An 18992-nucleotide genomic window follows, 5' to 3' on the forward strand; every position below is an offset into this window, starting at 1 on the left:
AGTCAGTCTAGTATAGTAGATACAGTCAGTCTAGTAGATACAGTCAGTCTAGTCTAGTAGATACAGTCAGTCTAGTATAGTAGATACAGTCAGTCTAGTATAGTAGATACAGTCAGTCTAGTCTAGTAGATACAGTCAGTCTAGTCTAGTAGATACAGTCAGTCTAGTATAGTAGATACAGTCAGTCTAGTACAGTAGATACAGTCAGTCTAGTACAGTAGATACAGTCAGTCTAGTATAGTAGATACAGTCAGTCTAGTATAGTATAGTAGATACAGTCAGTCTAGTATAGTAGATACAGTCAGTCTAGTAGATACAGTCAGTCTAGTCTAGTAGATACAGTCAGTCTAGTACAGTAGATACAGTCAGTCTAGTATAGTAGATACAGTCAGTCTAGTAGATACAGTCAGTCTAGTCTAGTAGATACAGTCAGTCTAGTATAGTAGATACAGTCAGTCTAGTATAGTAGATACAGTCAGTCTAGTATAGTAGATACAGTCAGTCTAGTATAGTAGATACAGTCAGTCTAGTCTAGTAGATACAGTCAGTCTAGTCTAGTAGATACAGTCAGTCTAGTCTAGTAGATACAGTCAGTCTAGTCTAGTAGATACAGTCAGTCTAGTCTAGTAGATACAGTCAGTCTAGTCTAGTAGATACAGTCAGTCTAGTCTAGTAGATACAGTCAGTCTAGTCTAGTAGATACAGTCAGTCTAGTCTAGTAGATAGTCAGTCTAGTCTAGTAGATACAGTCAGTCTAGTACAGTAGATACAGTCAGTCTAGTACAGTAGATACAGTCAGTCTAGTATAGTAGATACAGTCAGTCTAGTAGATAGTCAGTCTAGTCTAGTAGATACAGTCAGTCTAGTCTAGTAGATACAGTCAGTCTAGTCTAGTAGATACAGTCAGTCTAGTCTAGTAGATACAGTCAGTCTAGTCTAGTAGATACAGTCAGTCTAGTCTAGTAGATACAGTCAGTCTAGTCTAGTAGATACAGTCAGTCTAGTCTAGTAGATACAGTCAGTCTAGTCTAGTAGATACAGTCAGTCTAGTCTAGTAGATACAGTCAGTCTAGTCTAGTAGATACAGTCAGTCTAGTCTAGTAGATACAGTCAGTCTAGTCTAGTAGATACAGTCAGTCTAGTAATACAGTCAGTCTAGTACAGTAGATACAGTCAGTCTAGTATAGTAGATACAGTCAGTCTAGTCTAGTAGATACAGTCAGTCTAGTATAGTAGATACAGTCAGTCTAGTAGTAGATACAGTCAGTCTAGTCTAGTAGATACAGTCAGTCTGTCTAGTAGATACAGTCAGTCTAGTCTAGTAGATACAGTCAGTCTAGTCTAGTAGATACAGTCAGTCTAGTCTAGTAGATACAGTCAGTCTAGTCTAGTAGATACAGTCAGTCTAGTATAGTAGATACAGTCAGTCTAGTCTAGTAGATACAGTCAGTCTAGTCTAGTAGATACAGTCAGTCTAGTATAGTAGATACAGTCAGTCTAGTACAGTAGATACAGTCAGTCTAGTACAGTAGATACAGTCAGTCTAGTACAGTAGATACAGTCAGTCTAGTACAGTAGATACAGTCAGTCTAGTACAGTAGATACAGTCAGTCTAGTACAGTAGATACAGTCAGTCTAGTATAGTAGATACAGTCAGTCTAGTATAGTAGATACAGTCAGTCTAGTATAGTAGATACAGTCAGTCTAGTATAGTAGATAGTCAGTCTAGTATAGTAGATACAGTCAGTCTAGTATAGTAGATACAGTCAGTCTAGTATAGTAGATACAGTCAGTCTAGTATAGTAGATACAGTCAGTCTAGTATAGTATATACAGTCAGTCTAGTATAGTAGATACAGTCAGTCTAGTATAGTATATACAGTCAGTCTAGTACAGTAGTATAGTGAGTCTAGTATAGCACATAGATCAGAGTCCATACAGTCAGTCTAGTACAGTAGATACAGTCAGTCTAGTATAGTAGATACAGTCAGTCTAGTATAGTAGATACAGTCAGTCTAGTATAGTAGATACAGTCAGTCTAGTATAGTAGATACAGTCAGTCTAGTACAGTAGATACAGTCAGTCTAGTATAGTAGATACAGTCAGTCTAGTATAGTAGTATAGTATATACAGTCTAGACTGACTGTATATACTATACTACTATACTAGACTGACTGTATGGTGTCCTTTGACAGCTCTTTGGTCTTGGCCATAGTGGAGTTTGGAGTGTGACCGTTTGAGGTTGTGGACAGGTTTCTTTTATACTGATAACAGGTTCAAACAGGTGCCATTAATACAGGTAACGAGTGGAGGACAGAGGAGCCTCTTAAAGAAGACGTTACAGGTCTGTGAGAGCCAGAAATCTTGCTTGTTTGTAGGTGACCAAATACTTATTTTCCACCATAATTTGCTAATAAATTCATAAAAAATCCTACAATGTGATTTTCTGGCTTTTTTTTCTTCTCATTTTGTCTGTCATAGTTGAAGTGTACCTATGATGAAAATTACAGGCCTCTCTCATATTTTTAAGTGGGAGAACTTGCACAATTGGTGGCTGACTAAATACTTTTTTGCCCCACTGTAGATCAGTCCATACAGTCAGTCAAGTATAGTAGTATAGATACGAGTCCATACAGTCAGTCTAGTATAGTATATACAGTCAGTCTAGTATAGTAGTATAGATCAGTATCCATACAGTCAGTCTAGTATAGTATATACAGTCAGTCTAGTATAGTATATACAGTCAGTCTAGTATAGTATATACAGTCAGTCTAGTAGATACAGTCAGTCTAGTATAGTAGATACAGTCAGTCTAGTATAGTAGATACAGTCAGTCTAGTAGATACAGTCAGTCTAGTAGATACAGTCAGTCTAGTATAGTATATACAGTCAGTCTAGTAGATACAGTCAGTCTAGTAGATACAGTCAGTCTAGTATAGTAGTATAGATCAGAGTCTATACAGTCTAGTATAGTATATATCTATATCTATCCACATACTTTTGGTCATGTAGTGTATAATAGCATTATATCACACTATAAACAATACAGGACCACACAGGCCAGTAGATGTTTAGCGAGTACAATACTTACGAGTCGCCCTTTCACCTTTTTGGGAAGGTCTTCATCCAGAGTATAGACATCCTCTCGCTTAGCTACCACTTGGGAACCATCCTCAAACTCCACCTGGGAAACCACACACACACACACACACACACACACACACACACACATCAATTTATTCTGTGGATATTATATCATCCAGTTCAATTCAGTTTCTGTCCGTAAATGTGATACATTTCTACACACTCTTCCTCATGGTTAGATGGAATGTTTATTTAATATCTGACCACTACTTAATACTAATGTTAAGTTACTATCAACGCTATTAAACCTCCTGTCTATCCATCTACCTCTTAAAGTTATTCAATATAATTAAACCTCCATCTACCTATCAAAGTTATTAAATATGACGTGCTTCTACACCTGCATTGCTTGCTGTTTGGGGTTTTAGGCTGGGTTTCTGTACAGCACTTTGAGATATCAGCTGATGTACGAAGGGCTATATAAATACATTTGATTTGATTTGATTAAACCTCCATCTACCTATCAAAGTTATTAAATATGATTAAACCTCCTGTCTATCCATCTACCCATTAAAGTTATTAAATATGATGAAACCTCCTGTCTATCCATCTACCCATCAAAGTTATTAAAAGGACAATTTACACATTATAAAACCTCCCATCTGGCTTCACTGAGCAGCACCTGCATCAGAGAGTGGTTTAGGCATACCTTAACCCACCTCTCTCTCCACCTTAACCCACCTCTCTCCACCTTAACCCGCCTCTCTCCACCTCAACCCGCCTCTCTCCACCTCAACCCGCCTCTCTCCACCTCAACCCGCCTCTCTCCACCTCAACCCGCCTCTCTCCATTATAAAACCTCCCATCTGGCTTCACTGAGCAGCACCTGCATCAGAGAGTGGTTTAGGCATACCTTAACCCACCTCTCTCCACCTTAACCCACCTCTCTCCACCTTAACCCACCTCTCTCTCCGCCTCAACCCGCCTCTCTCTCCGCCTCAACCCGCCTCTCTCTCCGCCTCAACCCGCCTCTCTCTCCGCCTCAACCCGCCTCTCTCTCCGCCTCAACCCGCCTCTCTCTCCGCCTCAACCCGCCTCTCTCTCCGCCTCAACCCGCCTCTCTCTCCGCCTCAACCCGCCTCTCTCCGCCTCAACCCGCCTCTCTCCGCCTCAACCCGCCTCTCTCCACCTCAACCCGCCTCTCTCCACCTCAACCCGCCTCTCTCCACCTCAACCCGCCTCTCTCCATTATAAAACCTCCCATCTGGCTTCACTGAGCAGCACCTGCATCAGAGAGTGGTTTAGGCATACCTTAACCCACCTCTCTCCACCTTAACCCACCTCTCTCCACCTTAACCCACCTCTCTCCACCTTAACCCACCTCTCTCTCCGCCTCAACCCACCTCTCTCCGCCTCAACCCGCCTCTCTCTCCGCCTCAACCCGCCTCTCTCTCCGCCTCAACCCGCCTCTCTCTCCGCCTCAACCCGCCTCTCTCTCCGCCTCAACCCGCCTCTCTCTCCGCCTCAACCCGCCTCTCTCTCCGCCTCAACCCGCCTCTCTCCGCCTCAACCCGCCTCTCTCCACCTCAACCCGCCTCTCTCCACCTCAACCCGCCTCTCTCCACCTCAACCCGCCTCTCTCCATTATAAAACCTCCCATCTGGCTTCACTGAGCAGCACCTGCATCAGAGAGTGGTTTAGGCATACCTTAACCCACCTCTCTCCACCTTAACCCACCTCTCTCCGCCTTAACCCACCTCTCTCCGCCTTAACCCACCTCTCTCTCCGCCTCAACCCACCTCTCTCCGCCTCAACCCACCTCTCTCCGCCTCAACCCGCCTCACTCTCCGCCTCAACCCGCCTCACTCTCCGCCTCACTCTCCGCCTCAACCCGCCTCTCTCCGCCTCAACCCGCCTCTCTCCGCCTCAACCCGCCTCTCTCCGCCTCAACCCGCCTCTCTCCGCCTCAACCCGCCTCTCTCCGCCTCAACCCGCCTCTCTCCACCTCAACCCGCCTCTCTCCACCTCAACCCGCCTCTCGTCACCTCAAACCGCCTCTCGTCACCTCAAACCGCCTCTCGTCACCTCAAACCGCCTCTCGTCACCTCAAACCGCCTCAACCCGCCTCTCTCCACCTCAACCCGCCTCTCTCGTCACCTCAACCCAACTCTCGTCACCTCAACCCAACTCTCGTCACCTCAACCCAACTCTCGTCACCTCAACCCAACTCTCGTCACCTCAACCCAACTCTCGTCACCTCAACCCAACTCTCGTCACCTCAACCCAACTCTCGTCACCTCAACCCAACTCTCGTCACCTCAACCCAACTCTCGTCACCTCAACCCAACTCTCGTCACCTCAACCCAACTCTCGTCACCTCAACCCAACTCTCGTCACCTCAACCCAACTCTCGTCACCTCAACCCAACTCTCGTCACCTCAACCCACCTCTCCCCACCTCTCTCCACCTCTCCCCACCTCTCTCCACCTCTCCTCACCTCTCCCCACCTCTCTCTCCCCACCTCTCTCTCCCCCCACCTCTCTCCACCTTAACGTGTGGAGGAAGGTTTTTTCCCCTGTTAACACTTTTCTAAACCGTCGTCAGAGAGCAGCCCCCGTGCGTCAGAGGCAGTTGTGCAACATAACATGCGTTCCCACAGAGAGAGAACTAAACCAAACTGGAGACTTAAGTGGTTGTTTCTCCACCATCTTGACTTGGTGAATATTTCATCAAGTTTAAATAATGCAGATCATCGCCACCTCATTCTCCTCCATCATCTCTCACGCTCTCCCTCACCATCTCTCCCCATCTGTTTTCTCAATCCTCCCCCTCTCTTTGCCAGTCTCTCTCTCTCTCTACATAGAACTTACAGACTGGTTAAAGTCACAGAGTTCAGGGGACTAAAGATGACAAAAGTTGAGTGAGTTCCGATTACTGCCCTGTGTCCTGTCTTGGTTCTGGTTCTGGTTCTGGTCTAACACCTGTATGTAATGGCTGCAGTGTGTTATAGCTGTTATAATAATGTCTGTGAGTATAACAGAACTGAAATGGCAGGCGAAAAAAAAAATCCCACTTCCTGGATGGCAGGTTATGTTTGTAGTTTTCCATTGACTGCCTATACAAATCCCATTGACTTAGGACTCAAATTGCACTTCCTATGGCTTCCACTAGGTGTCAACAGTCTTTAGAAATTGTTTCAGGCTTGTATTCTGAAAAATGAGGGAGTAAGACCACTCTGAATGAGTGGACCCTGCCGTGTCCCAGAGGTTTTTCATGCACGCGACTGAGAGCCTTACTTGATTTCCTTTTATATTGACGAAGCTTTTGTCCGGTTGAAATATTATTGATTATTATGACTAAAAACAACCTGAGGATTGATTATAAACATCGTTTGACATGTTTCTACGAACTTTACTGATACTTTTCGGATTTTTCGTTTGCCTTTTGTGACTGCCTTTGATCCTGTGGATTACTGAACAAAACGGAGGTTTTTGGATATAAAGAGGTACTTTATCGAATAAAACAAAAATGTATTGAGTAAATGGGAATCTTGTGAGTGCGCAACCATATGAAGATCATCAAAGGTAAGTGATTCATTTTCTCTCTATTTCTGACTTGTGTAACTCCTCTACTTGGCTGGTAACTGTTTGTAATGACTTGTCTGCTGGGCGCTGTTCTCAGATAATCGGATGGTTTGCTTTCGCCGTAAAGCCTTTTTGAAATCTGACACCGTGGCTGGATTAACGAGAAGTTCATCTTCAAACCGATGTCTAAAACTTGTATGTTTTATTTATTTTTATAACGAGTATTTCCGTTTTTGAATTTGGCGCTCTGCAATTTCACTGGATGATGGCCAGGTGGGACGCTACCGTCCCACACCCCCTAGAGAGGTTAAGGAAAGAAATTCCACAAATTCACTTTTAACAAGGCACACCTGTTAATTGAAATGCATTCCGGGTGAGACTACCATGAAGCTGGTTGAGAGAACGCCATGAGTGTGCAAAGCTGTCGTCGAGGCAAAGGGTAACTACTTTGAAGAATCTCAAATAACATATTTAGATTTGTTTAACACTTTTTTGGTTACTACATGAATCCATATGTGTTATTTCATAGTTCTGATGTCTTCACTATTATTCTACAATGTAGAACATAGTCAAAATAAAGAACAACCCTTGAATGAGTAGGTGTCCAAACTTTTGACTGGTACTGTATGTGTGTGTCTCTCTGCTGTATGTGTGTGTGCGTGTCTGCGTCTCTGCTGTGTGTGTGTGTGTGTGTCTGCGTGTGTGTGTGTGTGTGTGTGTGTGTGTGTGTGTGTGTGTGTGTGTGTATACCTGGTACATATGCGAGGTGTTGGATCCCTGGTATTTGGCTCCATAGAAGAGTCCATCAGGCCACTTCACCTGGACAGCCTCCCCTACTTCTGGAGGACCGAGACAGGCACAGTCCCGGCTCTGAGAGGACAGGAGAGAGGAGCTCAATGGGGTGTCCCTCCTCACCACTATGTCCTCTGGGTGGGGGGGGGGGGGTTGTCCAAACTCACCACTCTGTCCTCTGGGTGGGGGGGTTGTCCCTACTCACCACTCTGTCCTCTGGGTGGGGGGGGGGGTTGTCCCTACTCACCACTATGTCCTCTGGGTGGGGGGGTTGTCCCTACTCACCACTATGTCCTCTGGGTGGGGGGGGGGGGTTGTCCCTACTCACCACTATGTCCTCTGGGTGGGGGGGGGGTTGTCCCTACTCACCACTCTGTCCTCTGGGTGGGGGGGGGGGGGGGTGTCCCTACTCACCACTCTGTCCTCTGGGTGGGGGGGGTTGTCCCTACTCACCACCATGTCCTCTGGGTGGGGGGGGGGGGAGTTGTCCCTACTCACCACTCTGTCCTCTTGGGGTTGTCCCTACTCACCACTATGTCCTCTGGGTGGGGGGGGGGGTTGTCCCTACTCACCACTATGTCCTCTGGGTGGGGGGGGTTGTCCCTACTCACCACTCTGTCCTCTGGGTGGGGGGGGGTGTTGTCCCTACTCACCACTCTGTCCTCTGGGTGGGGGGTGTTTGTCCCTACTCACCACTCTGTCCTCTGGGTGGGAGGGGGGGGGGGGGGTTGTCCCTACTCACCACTCTGTCCTCTGGGTGGGGGGGGGTTGTCCCTACTCACCACCATGTCCTCTGGGTGGGGGGGAGGTTGTCCCTACTCACCACTATGTCCTCTGGGTGGGGGGGGGGGGTTGTCCCTACTCACCACTATGTCCTCTGGGTGGGGGGGGGGTTGTCCCTACTCACCACTATGTCCTCTGGGTGGGGGGGGTTGTCCCTACTCACCACTATGTCCTCTGGGTGGGGGGGGGGGGGTTGTCCCTACTCACCACTATGTCCTCTGGGTGGGGGGGTTGTCCCTACTCACCACTCTGTCCTCTGGGTGGGGGGGGGGGGGGTTGTCCCTACTCACCACTCTGTCCTCTGGGTGGGGGGGGTTGTCCCTACTCACCACCATGTCCTCTGGGTGGGGGGGGGGAGTTGTCCCTACTCACCACTCTGTCCTCTGGGTGGGGGGGGGGGGGGGGTTGTCCCTACTCACCACTATGTCCTCTGGGTGGGGGGGGGTTGTCCCTACTCACCACTATGTCCTCTGGGTGGGGGGGTTGTCCCTACTCACCACTATGTCCTCTGGGTGGGGGGGGTTGTCCCTACTCACCACTATGTCCTCTGGGTGGGGGGGGGGGGGGGGTTGTCCCTACTCACCACTCTGTCCTCTGGGTGGGGGGGGGGTTGTCCCTACTCACCACCATGTCCTCTGGGTGGGGGGGGGGGGGTTGTCCCTACTCACCACTCTGTCCTCTGGGTGGGGGGGGGGGTTGTCCCTACTCACCACTCTGTCCTCTGGGTGGGGGGGGTTGTCCCTACTCACCACTCTGTCCTCTGGGTGGGGGGGGGGGGGTTGTCCCTACTCACCACCATGTCCTCTGGGTGGGGGGGGGGGGGTTGTCCCTACTCACCACTCTGTCCTCTGGGTGGGGGGGGTTGTCCCTACTCACCACTCTGTCCTCTCTGGGGGGGGGGGTTGTCCCTACTCACCACTATGTCCTCTGGGTGGGGGGGGGGTTGTCCCTACTCACCACTATGTCCTCTGGGTGGGGGGGGGGTTGTCCCTACTCATCACTATGTCCTCTGGGTGGGGGGGTTTTCCCTACTCACCACTATGTCCTCTGGGTGGGGGGGGGGGGGTTGTCCCTACTCACCACTCTGTCCTCTGGGTGGGGGGGGGGGGTTGTCCCTACTCACCACTCTGTCCTCTGGGTGGGGGGTGTTTGTCCCTACTCACCACTCTGTCCTCTGGGTGGGGGGGGGGGTTGTCCCTACTCACCACTCTGTCCTCTGGGTGGGGGGGGGTTGTCCCTACTCACCACCATGTCCTCTGGGTGGAGGGGGGTTGTCCCTACTCACCACTATGTCCTCTGGGTGGGGGGGGGGGGTTGTCCCTACTCACCACTATGTCCTCTGGGTGGGGGGGGGGGGTTGTCCCTACTCACCACTCTGTCCTCTGGGTGGGGGGGGTTGTCCCTACTCACCACTATGTCCTCTGGGTGGGGGGGGTTGTCCCTACTCACCACTCTGTCCTCTGGGTGGGGGGGTTTGTCCCTACTCACCACTCTGTCCTCTGGGTGGGGTTGTCCCTACTCACCACTCTGTCCTCTGGGTGGTGGGGGGGTTGTCCCTACTCACCACTATGTCCTCTGGGTGGGGGGGTTGTCCCTACTCACCACTATGTCCTCTGGGTGGGGGGGGTTGTCCCTACTCACCACTATGTCCTCTGGGTGTGTGTGTGTGTGTGTGTCTATCCCTCCTCACCACTATGTCCTCTGGGTGTGTGTGTGTGTGTCCTTCCTCACCACTATGTCCTCTGGGTGTGTGTGTGTGTGTGTCCTTCCTCACCACTATGTCCTCTGTGTGTGTGTGTGTCCTTCCTCACCACTATGTCCTCTGGGTGTGTGTGTGTGTGTGTGTCCTTCCTCACCACTATGTCCTCTGGGTGTGTGTGTGTGTGTCCTTCCTCACCACTATGTCCTCTGGGTGTGTGTGTGTGTGTGTGTGTGTGTGTGTGTGTGTCTATCCCTCCTCACCACTATGTCCTCTGGGTAGGTGTCGTTGCTGAAGGATCCGTCATCAAACATGACCTCATAGAAGGTCTGGGAGGTCACCTGGGTGACCTTTGAACTGTAGTACCGCAGGTTCTTGTGTTTGGAGATGACGGTCTGACCCAGGACGATGTCCTTCTGAAACGCTGCACGCTGCTGAGAGAGATGGAAGGAAAGAGAGATATCACCGTCTGGCTGAGGATAAAAGACCAGAGTGTGTCACTAGCAGAAAGTTATATTGGTAACCAAGCCTCAAAGCTCCATGGTAACCAAGCCTCAAAGCTCCATGGTAACCAAGCCTCAACGCTCCATGGTAACCAAGCCTCAAAGCTCCATGGTAACCAAGCCTCAAAGCTCCATGGTAACCAAGCCTCAAAGCTCCATGGTAACCAAGCCTCAAAGCTCCATGGTAACCAAGCCTCAAAGCTCCATGGTAACCAAGCCTCAAAGCTCCATGGTAACCAAGCCTCAAAGCTCCATGGTAACCAAGCCTCAAAGCTCCATGGTAACCAAGCCTCAAAGCTCCATGGTAACCAAGCCTCAAAGCTCCATGGTAACCAAGCCTCAAAGCTCCATGGTAACCAAGCCTCAAAGCTCCATGGTAACCAAGCCTCAAAGCTCCATGGTAACCAAGCCTCAAAGCTGGCATTGGGAAAAGACAAATAAAGTGAGTTGGTTAAGAACATGGAACTGTTCAGCGGGGTTGAGATGGACCGTGGTGTAGGTGTGTGTGTGTGTGTGTGTGTGTGTGTGTCTAATGGAACTGTTCAGCGGGGCTGAGATGGACCGTGGTGTAGGTGTGTGTGTGTGTGTGTGTGTGTGTGTGTGTGTGTGTGTGTGTGTGTGTGTGTGTGTATGTCTACTTGGTGTGTGTGTCGGTCTCTGCTTCCGTGTGTGAGTGCGTGTCTACTTGGTGTGTGTGTGTGTGCCTACTTGGTGTGTGTGTGTGTGTCTGTGTGTGTGTGTCTACTTGGTGTGTGTGTCGGTCTATGCTTCCGTGTGTGTGTGCGTGTGTGTGTCTACTTGGTGTGTGTGTGTGTGTCTACTTGGTGTGTGTGTGTGTGTGTGTCTACTTGGTGTGTGTGTGTGTGTGTCTACTTGGTGTGTGTGTGTGTGTGTCTACTTGGTGTGTGTGTGTGTGTGTCTACTTGGTGTGTGTGTGTGTGTGTGTGTCTACTTGGTGTGTGTGTGTGTGTGTGTCTACTTGGTGTGTGTGTGTGTGTCTACTTGGTGTGTGTGTGTGTGTCTACTTGGTGTGTGTGTCGGTCTATGCTTCCGTGTGTGTGTGCGTGTGTGTCTACTTGGTGTGTGTGTGTGTGTGTGTGTGTGTTACCTACTGTGGTGGGAGGGACCGAAGCCGAGCCGCTCTGAGTACTCACAGCAGACGAGCTCCGTGATTGGTGCCTGTGGCAGGTGATTGACACCACGTAAGGCCACTCGTCCGGCTCCATGGTGACCCCGGCGGCGTGGGCACAGGTAACGTGGAAGGAGGTGGGGCATCGACCGCACGAACACTGGATACATGCCCCTCCCCCACCCTGGCCACGCCTCACACACCGCTTACGGCAGTAGATACACTTCTACACACACAGAGACAGAGAGAGAATCAACTCAACTCTTCTACAGAGAATCAACTCCACTGACTGAAATCAACTCTTCTACAGAGAATCAACTCAACTGACTGAATCAACTCTTCTACAGAGAATCAACTCAACTGGCTGAATCAACTCTTCTACAGAGAATCAACTCAACTGGTTGAATCAACTCTTCTACAGAGAATCAACTCAACTGGTTGAATCAACTCTTCTACAGAGAATCAACTCAACTGGTTGAATCAACTATTCTACAGAGAATCAACTCAACTGACTGAATCAACTATTCTACAGAGAATCAACTCTTCTACAGAGAATCAACTCAACTGACTGAATCAACTATTCTACAGAGAATCAACTCAACTGACTGAATCAACTCTTCTACAGAGAATCAACTCAACTGACTGAAATCAACTCTTCTACAGAGAATCAACTCAACTGACTGAAATCAACTCTTCTACAGAGAATCAACTCAACTGACTGAAATCAACTCTTCTACAGAGAATCAACTCAACTGGCTGAATCAACTCTTCTACAGAGAATCAACTCAACTGACTGAAATCAACTCTTCTACAGAGAATCAACTCAACTGACTGAAATCAACTCAACTGACTGAAATCAACTCAACTGACTAAATCAACTCAACTGACTAAATCAACTCTTCTACAGAGCATCAACTCCACTGACTGAAATCAACTCTTCTACAGAGAATCAACTGTTCTACAGAGAATCAACTCAACTGAATTCACTAAGCTAATGCATATGTAAATGAACCATTCATACAAACTAAACATCTCTGTACAGCAGGAGATATGACCACCCTCCATGACAGATGTAACCCTATAGTTAGTTAACATTTAAGACTAAACATCTCTGTACAGCAGGAGATATGACCACCCTCCATGACAGATGTAACCCTATAGTTAGTTAACATAGTAGACTAAACATCTCTGTACAGCAGGAGATATGACCACCCTCCATGACAGATGTAACCCTATAGTTAGTTAACATAGAAGACTAAACATCTCTGTACAGCAGGAGATATGACCACCCTCCATGACAGATGTAACCCTATAGTTAGTTAACATAGAAGACTAAACATCTCTGTACAGCAGGAGATATGACCACCCTCCATGACAGATGTAACCCTATAGTTAGTTAACATAGTAGACTAAACATCTCTGTACAGCAGGAGATATGACCACCCTCCATGACAGATGTAACCCTATAGTTAGTTAACATAGAAGACTAAACATCTCTGTACAGCAGGAGATATGACCACCCTCCATGACAGATGTAACCCTATAGTTAGTTAACATAGAAGACTAAACATCTCTGTACAGCAGGAGATATGACCACCCTCCATGACAGATTAAACCCTATAGTTAGTTAACATAGTAGACTAAATATCAGATGTAACCCTATAGTTAGTTAACATAGTAGACTAAATATCATCAGATTAAACCCTATAGTTAGTTAACATAGAAGACTAAATATCAGATTAAACCCTATAGTTAGTTAACATAGAAGACTAAATATCAGATGTAACCCTATAGTTAGTTAACATAGTAGACTAAATATCATCAGATTAAACCCTATAGTTAGTTAACATAGAAGACTAAATATCAGATTAAACCCTATAGTTAGTTAACATAGAAGACTAAATATCAGATTAAACCCTATAGTTAGTTAACATAGAAGACTAAATATCAGATTAAACCCTATAGTTAGTTAACATAGAAGACTAAATATCAGATGTAACCCTATAGTTAGTTAACATAGTAGACTAAATATCAGATTAAACCCTATAGTTAGTTAACATAGAAGACTAAATATCATCAGATTAAACCCTATAGTTAGTTAACATAGAAGACTAAATATCAGATGTAACCCTATAGTTAGTTAACATAGTAGACTAAATATCATCAGATTAAACCCTATAGTTAGTTAACATAGAAGACTAAATATCAGATGTAACCCTATAGTTAGTTAACATAGAAGACTAAATATCATCAGATTAAACCCTATAGTTAGTTAACATAGAAGACTAAATATCATCAGATTAAACCCTATAGTTAGTTAACATAGTAGACTAAATATCATCAGATTAAACCCTATAGTTAGTTAACATAGAAGACTAAATATCAGATTAAACCCTATAGTTAGTTAACATAGTAGACTAAATATCATCAGATTAAACCCTATAGTTAGTTAACATAGTAGACTAAATATCATCAGATTAAACCCTATAGTTAGTTAACATAGTAGACTAAATATCATCAGATTAAACCCTATAGTTAGTTAACATAGTAGACTAAATATCATCAGATTAAACCCTATAGTTAGTTAACATAGTAGACTAAATATCATCAGATTAAACCCTATAGTTAGTTAACATAGTAGACTAAATATCATCAGATTAAACCCTATAGTTAGTTAACATAGAAGACTAAATATCATCAGATTAAACCCTATAGTTAGTTAACATAGTAGACTAAATATCATCAGATTAAACCCTATAGTTAGTTAACATAGAAGACTAAATATCATCAGATTAAACCCTATAGTTAGTTAACATAGTAGACTAAATATCATCAGATTAAACCCTATAGTTAGTTAACATAGTAGACTAAATATCATCAGATTAAACCCTATAGTTAGTTAACATAGTAGACTAAATATCATCAGATTAAACCCTATAGTTAGTTAACATAGTAGACTAAATATCATCAGATTAAACCCTATAGTTAGTTAACATAGTAGACTAAATATCATCAGATTAAACCCTATAGTTAGTTAACATAGTAGACTAAATATCATCAGATTAAACCCTATAGTTAGTTAACATAGAAGACTAAATATCAGATTAAACCCTATAGTTAGTTAACATAGTAGACTAAATATCATCAGATTAAACCCTATAGTTAGTTAACATAGTAGACTAAATATCATCAGATTAAACCCTATAGTTAGTTAACATAGTAGACTAAATATCATCAGATTAAACCCTATAGTTAGTTAACATAGAAGACTAAATATCAGATTAAACCCTATAGTTAGTTAACATAGAAGACTAAATATCAGATTAAACCCTATAGTTAGTTAACATAGAAGACTAAATATCATCAGATTAAACCCTATAGTTAGTTAACATAGTAGACTAAATATCATCAGATTAAACCCTATAGTTAGTTAACATAGTAGACTAAATATCATCAGATTAAACCCTATAGTTAGTTAACATAGAAGACTAAATATCATCAGATTAAACCCTATAGTTAGTTAACATAGAAGACTAAATATCAGATGTAACCCTATAGTTAGTTAACATAGTAGACTAAATATCATCAGATTAAACCCTATAGTTAGTTAACATAGAAGACTAAATATCAGATTAAACCCTATAGTTAGTTAACATAGAAGACTAAATATCAGATTAAACCCTATAGTTAGTTAACATAGAAGACTAAATATCATCAGATTAAACCCTATAGTTAGTTAACATAGTAGACTAAATATCATCAGATTAAACCCTATAGTTAGTTAACATAGAAGACTAAATATCATCAGATTAAACCCTATAGTTAGTTAACATAGAAGACTAAATATCATCAGATTAAACCCTATAGTTAGTTAACATAGTAGACTAAATATCATCAGATTAAACCCTATAGTTAGTTAACATAGAAGACTAAATATCAGATTAAACCCTATAGTTAGTTAACATAGTAGACTAAATATCATCAGATTAAACCCTATAGTTAGTTAACATAGTAGACTAAATATCATCAGATTAAACCCTATAGTTAGTTAACATAGTAGACTAAATATCATCAGATTAAACCCTATAGTTAGTTAACATAGTAGACTAAATATCATCAGATTAAACCCTATAGTTAGTTAACATAGTAGACTAAATATCATCAGATTAAACCCTATAGTTAGTTAACATAGTAGACTAAATATCATCAGATTAAACCCTATAGTTAGTTAACATAGAAGACTAAATATCATCAGATTAAACCCTATAGTTAGTTAACATAGTAGACTAAATATCATCAGATTAAACCCTATAGTTAGTTAACATAGAAGACTAAATATCATCAGATTAAACCCTATAGTTAGTTAACATAGTAGACTAAATATCATCAGATTAAACCCTATAGTTAGTTAACATAGTAGACTAAATATCATCAGATTAAACCCTATAGTTAGTTAACATAGTAGACTAAATATCATCAGATTAAACCCTATAGTTAGTTAACATAGTAGACTAAATATCATCAGATTAAACCCTATAGTTAGTTAACATAGTAGACTAAATATCATCAGATTAAACCCTATAGTTAGTTAACATAGTAGACTAAATATCATCAGATTAAACCCTATAGTTAGTTAACATAGAAGACTAAATATCAGATTAAACCCTATAGTTAGTTAACATAGTAGACTAAATATCATCAGATTAAACCCTATAGTTAGTTAACATAGTAGACTAAATATCATCAGATTAAACCCTATAGTTAGTTAACATAGTAGACTAAATATCATCAGATTAAACCCTATAGTTAGTTAACATAGTAGACTAAATATCATCAGATTAAACCCTATAGTTAGTTAACATAGTAGACTAAATATCATCAGATTAAACCCTATAGTTAGTTAACATAGAAGACTAAATATCATCAGATTAAACCCTATAGTTAGTTAACATAGTAGACAAGGCAGTTAACCCACTGTTCTCCGATGATGTGGATGTCAATTAAGGCAGCCCCCCCCCAATCACCTCTCCGATTCAGAGGGGTTGGGTTAAATGGGGAAGACACGTTTCAGTTGGACAACTGACTAGGTAGCCCCCCCCCCCCCCCCCCCATCACCTCTCCGATTCAGAGGGGTTGGGTATCTCCCTCCCCTTCCCCTTACATCTGCAGTGTTTCCCCTACGTTCATTCAGCAGCAACGAACCGCCCCTCCAAAAAACAAAATTCTGGATGGTAAAACGTTTTCAGTGTAAATTTAAAAACGGCTTAATCCCTGATCTAAAGTACGACCAAAAGATCCTGGACCAAAAGATCCTGGACCAAAAGATCCTGGACCCATAAGATCCTGGACCCATAAGATCCTGGATCCTGGACCATAAGATCCTGGACCAAAAGATCCTGGACCAAAAGATCCTGGACCAAAAGATCCTGGACCAAAAGATCCTGGACCAAAAGATCCTGGACCAAAAGATCCTGGACCAAAAGATCCTGGACCAAAAGATCCTGGACCAAAAGATCCTGGAGCAAAAGATCCTGGAGCAAAAGATCCTGGAGCAAAATCCTGGACCAAAAGATCCTGGACCAAAAGATCCTGGAGCAAAAGATCCTGGAGCAAAAGATCCTGGACCAAAAGATCCTGGACCAAAAGATCCTGGACCAAAAGATCCTGGACCAAAAGATCCTGGACCAAAAGATCCTGGACCAAAAGATCCTCTTTCAGAACGAACAACCTCCATAATAAATTAAAACTAGACCGTCTGAAGAATCTAACATTCCCCAAAATGTCACCACCCTTCATGTAGTTATGTTTGAGTAACTCATAACATAAATTATGGCAAAAGGAGTCAAATTTGCAGGAAACTGGCATCAACAAGACACCGTCTGCCAAGAGGAAGGCCTCGAAAATGTTCGGCGCCAATCGCCACTACCACCCAGGAGGAAGTAGAGATTATTGGGACGTGTGTAACCCACTTTCTCCTCTCCTCTCCTCTCCCCTCCTCCTCCTCCTCCCCTCTCCTCTCTGCCCTCTCCTCTCCCCCTCCTCCTCCCCTCTCCCCCTCCTCCTCCCCTCTCCCCCTCCTCCCCTCTCCTGAGTGTATTTGGGCCCAGCTTGCAGGCTGTGTGGAGCCTTGCCTAAACAACCTCCACACAGTGAATTATACATGTGTTGCTGCACTGCTGTGAGGACAACGGGTTTATCTGTGTGTGTGTGTGTGTCTAAATTATGAATGTGTAGGGTTGCGGGGGGGGGGGGGGTCCAATGTCAGCAAACTGAAAGAAAGAATGAATGAACGACTGCAGGGAGAGAGAGGTGTGTCAGCGCCACCCTCAGTCTCTCCCTACTCATCATACACACACACACACACACACACACAGACACATGCACACACACACAGACGCAGACACACAGGCGTAGACACACACAGACGTAGACACACACAGACGTAGACACACACAGACGTAGACACACACAGACGTAAACACACACAGACACACCCATTCTCTCTCACACAGGAGCTCATTATCCACTGTTGATTGGGGCACATGGTTTAATTACCACTGAACACTTAATTAGAACTACACACACAGAGGACCTGGGAACTCCTCTGTGTGTGTGTGTGTGTGTGTGTGTGTGTGTGTGTGTGTGTGTGTGTGTGTGTGTGTTCTCTCACCAGTTTGTATCTCTGCATGGGTATCCTGCTGATATCAATGGGACTCCTCCTGACTTCATCCCTGAACCAGACCTCTGACAGAGCTACTGCACACATCACGTGGGCCCACCTACACACACACAAAAACACACACTTTCATTATTTTATCCCAAAATCACAATACAGTCCAGAAGGATGGAAACTTCAAAAAGACCAGACAGAAAAAAATAGCAAAAGTGTAAAAAACAAAACAATCAGTCCTTTACCGTAATAACGACAAAGACAGTCAGTCCTTTACCGTAATAACGACAAAGACAGTTGTTTACAGACTGCCAGAACGTTCCATATCCACTACAATACAGACTGCCAGAACGTTCCAACGACACAAAGACAGTCAGACAAAGACAGTCAGACCTTTACCGTATTAACGACAGACAGACCTTTACCGTAATAACGACACAAAGACAGTCAGACCTTTACCGTATTAACGGCACAAAGACAGACCTTTACCGTAATAACGACACAAAGACAGTCAGACCTTTACCGTATTAACGACACAAAGACAGTCAGACCTTTACCGTAATAACGACAAAGACAGTCAGACCTTTACCGTAATAACGACAAAGACAGTCAGACCTTTACCGTAAAAACGACACAGACAGTCAGACCTTACCGTAATAACGACACAAAGACAGTCAGACCTTTACCGTATTAACGACACAAAGACAGTCAGACCTTTACCGTATTAACGACACAAAGACAGACCTTTA

The 18992-nt window shown here is 44.4% G+C and overlaps 1 protein-coding gene across 9 annotated transcripts in view; it reads right to left on the reverse strand.

Annotated features, from left to right (window-relative positions):
• The window catches only part of LOC109887719 (lysine-specific demethylase 4C-like), a 52588-nt gene that overhangs the window by 4884 nt on the left and 28712 nt on the right, over window positions 1-18992 (reverse strand). For 3 of the 9 annotated variants that reach the window (XM_031814702.1, XM_031814705.1, XM_031814711.1), the window contains 5 exons: window positions 18244-18352; window positions 11557-11799; window positions 10205-10375; window positions 7418-7537; window positions 3091-3183 (listed from right to left, as the gene is read on the reverse strand). In XM_031814702.1, the coding sequence (XP_031670562.1) occupies window positions 3091-3183; window positions 7418-7537; window positions 10205-10375; window positions 11557-11799; window positions 18244-18352 (736 nt within the window). The remainder of the gene's footprint in view (window positions 1-3090; window positions 3184-7417; window positions 7538-10204; window positions 10376-11556; window positions 11800-18243; window positions 18353-18992) is intronic. The other 6 variants (XM_031814710.1, XM_031814708.1, XM_031814709.1 and 3 more) reach the window with 4 other exon arrangements.

This window comes from Oncorhynchus kisutch, unplaced genomic scaffold (genome assembly GCF_002021735.2).
Source record: "Oncorhynchus kisutch isolate 150728-3 unplaced genomic scaffold, Okis_V2 Okis07a-Okis12b_hom, whole genome shotgun sequence".
Taxonomy (NCBI): domain Eukaryota; kingdom Metazoa; phylum Chordata; class Actinopteri; order Salmoniformes; family Salmonidae; genus Oncorhynchus; species Oncorhynchus kisutch.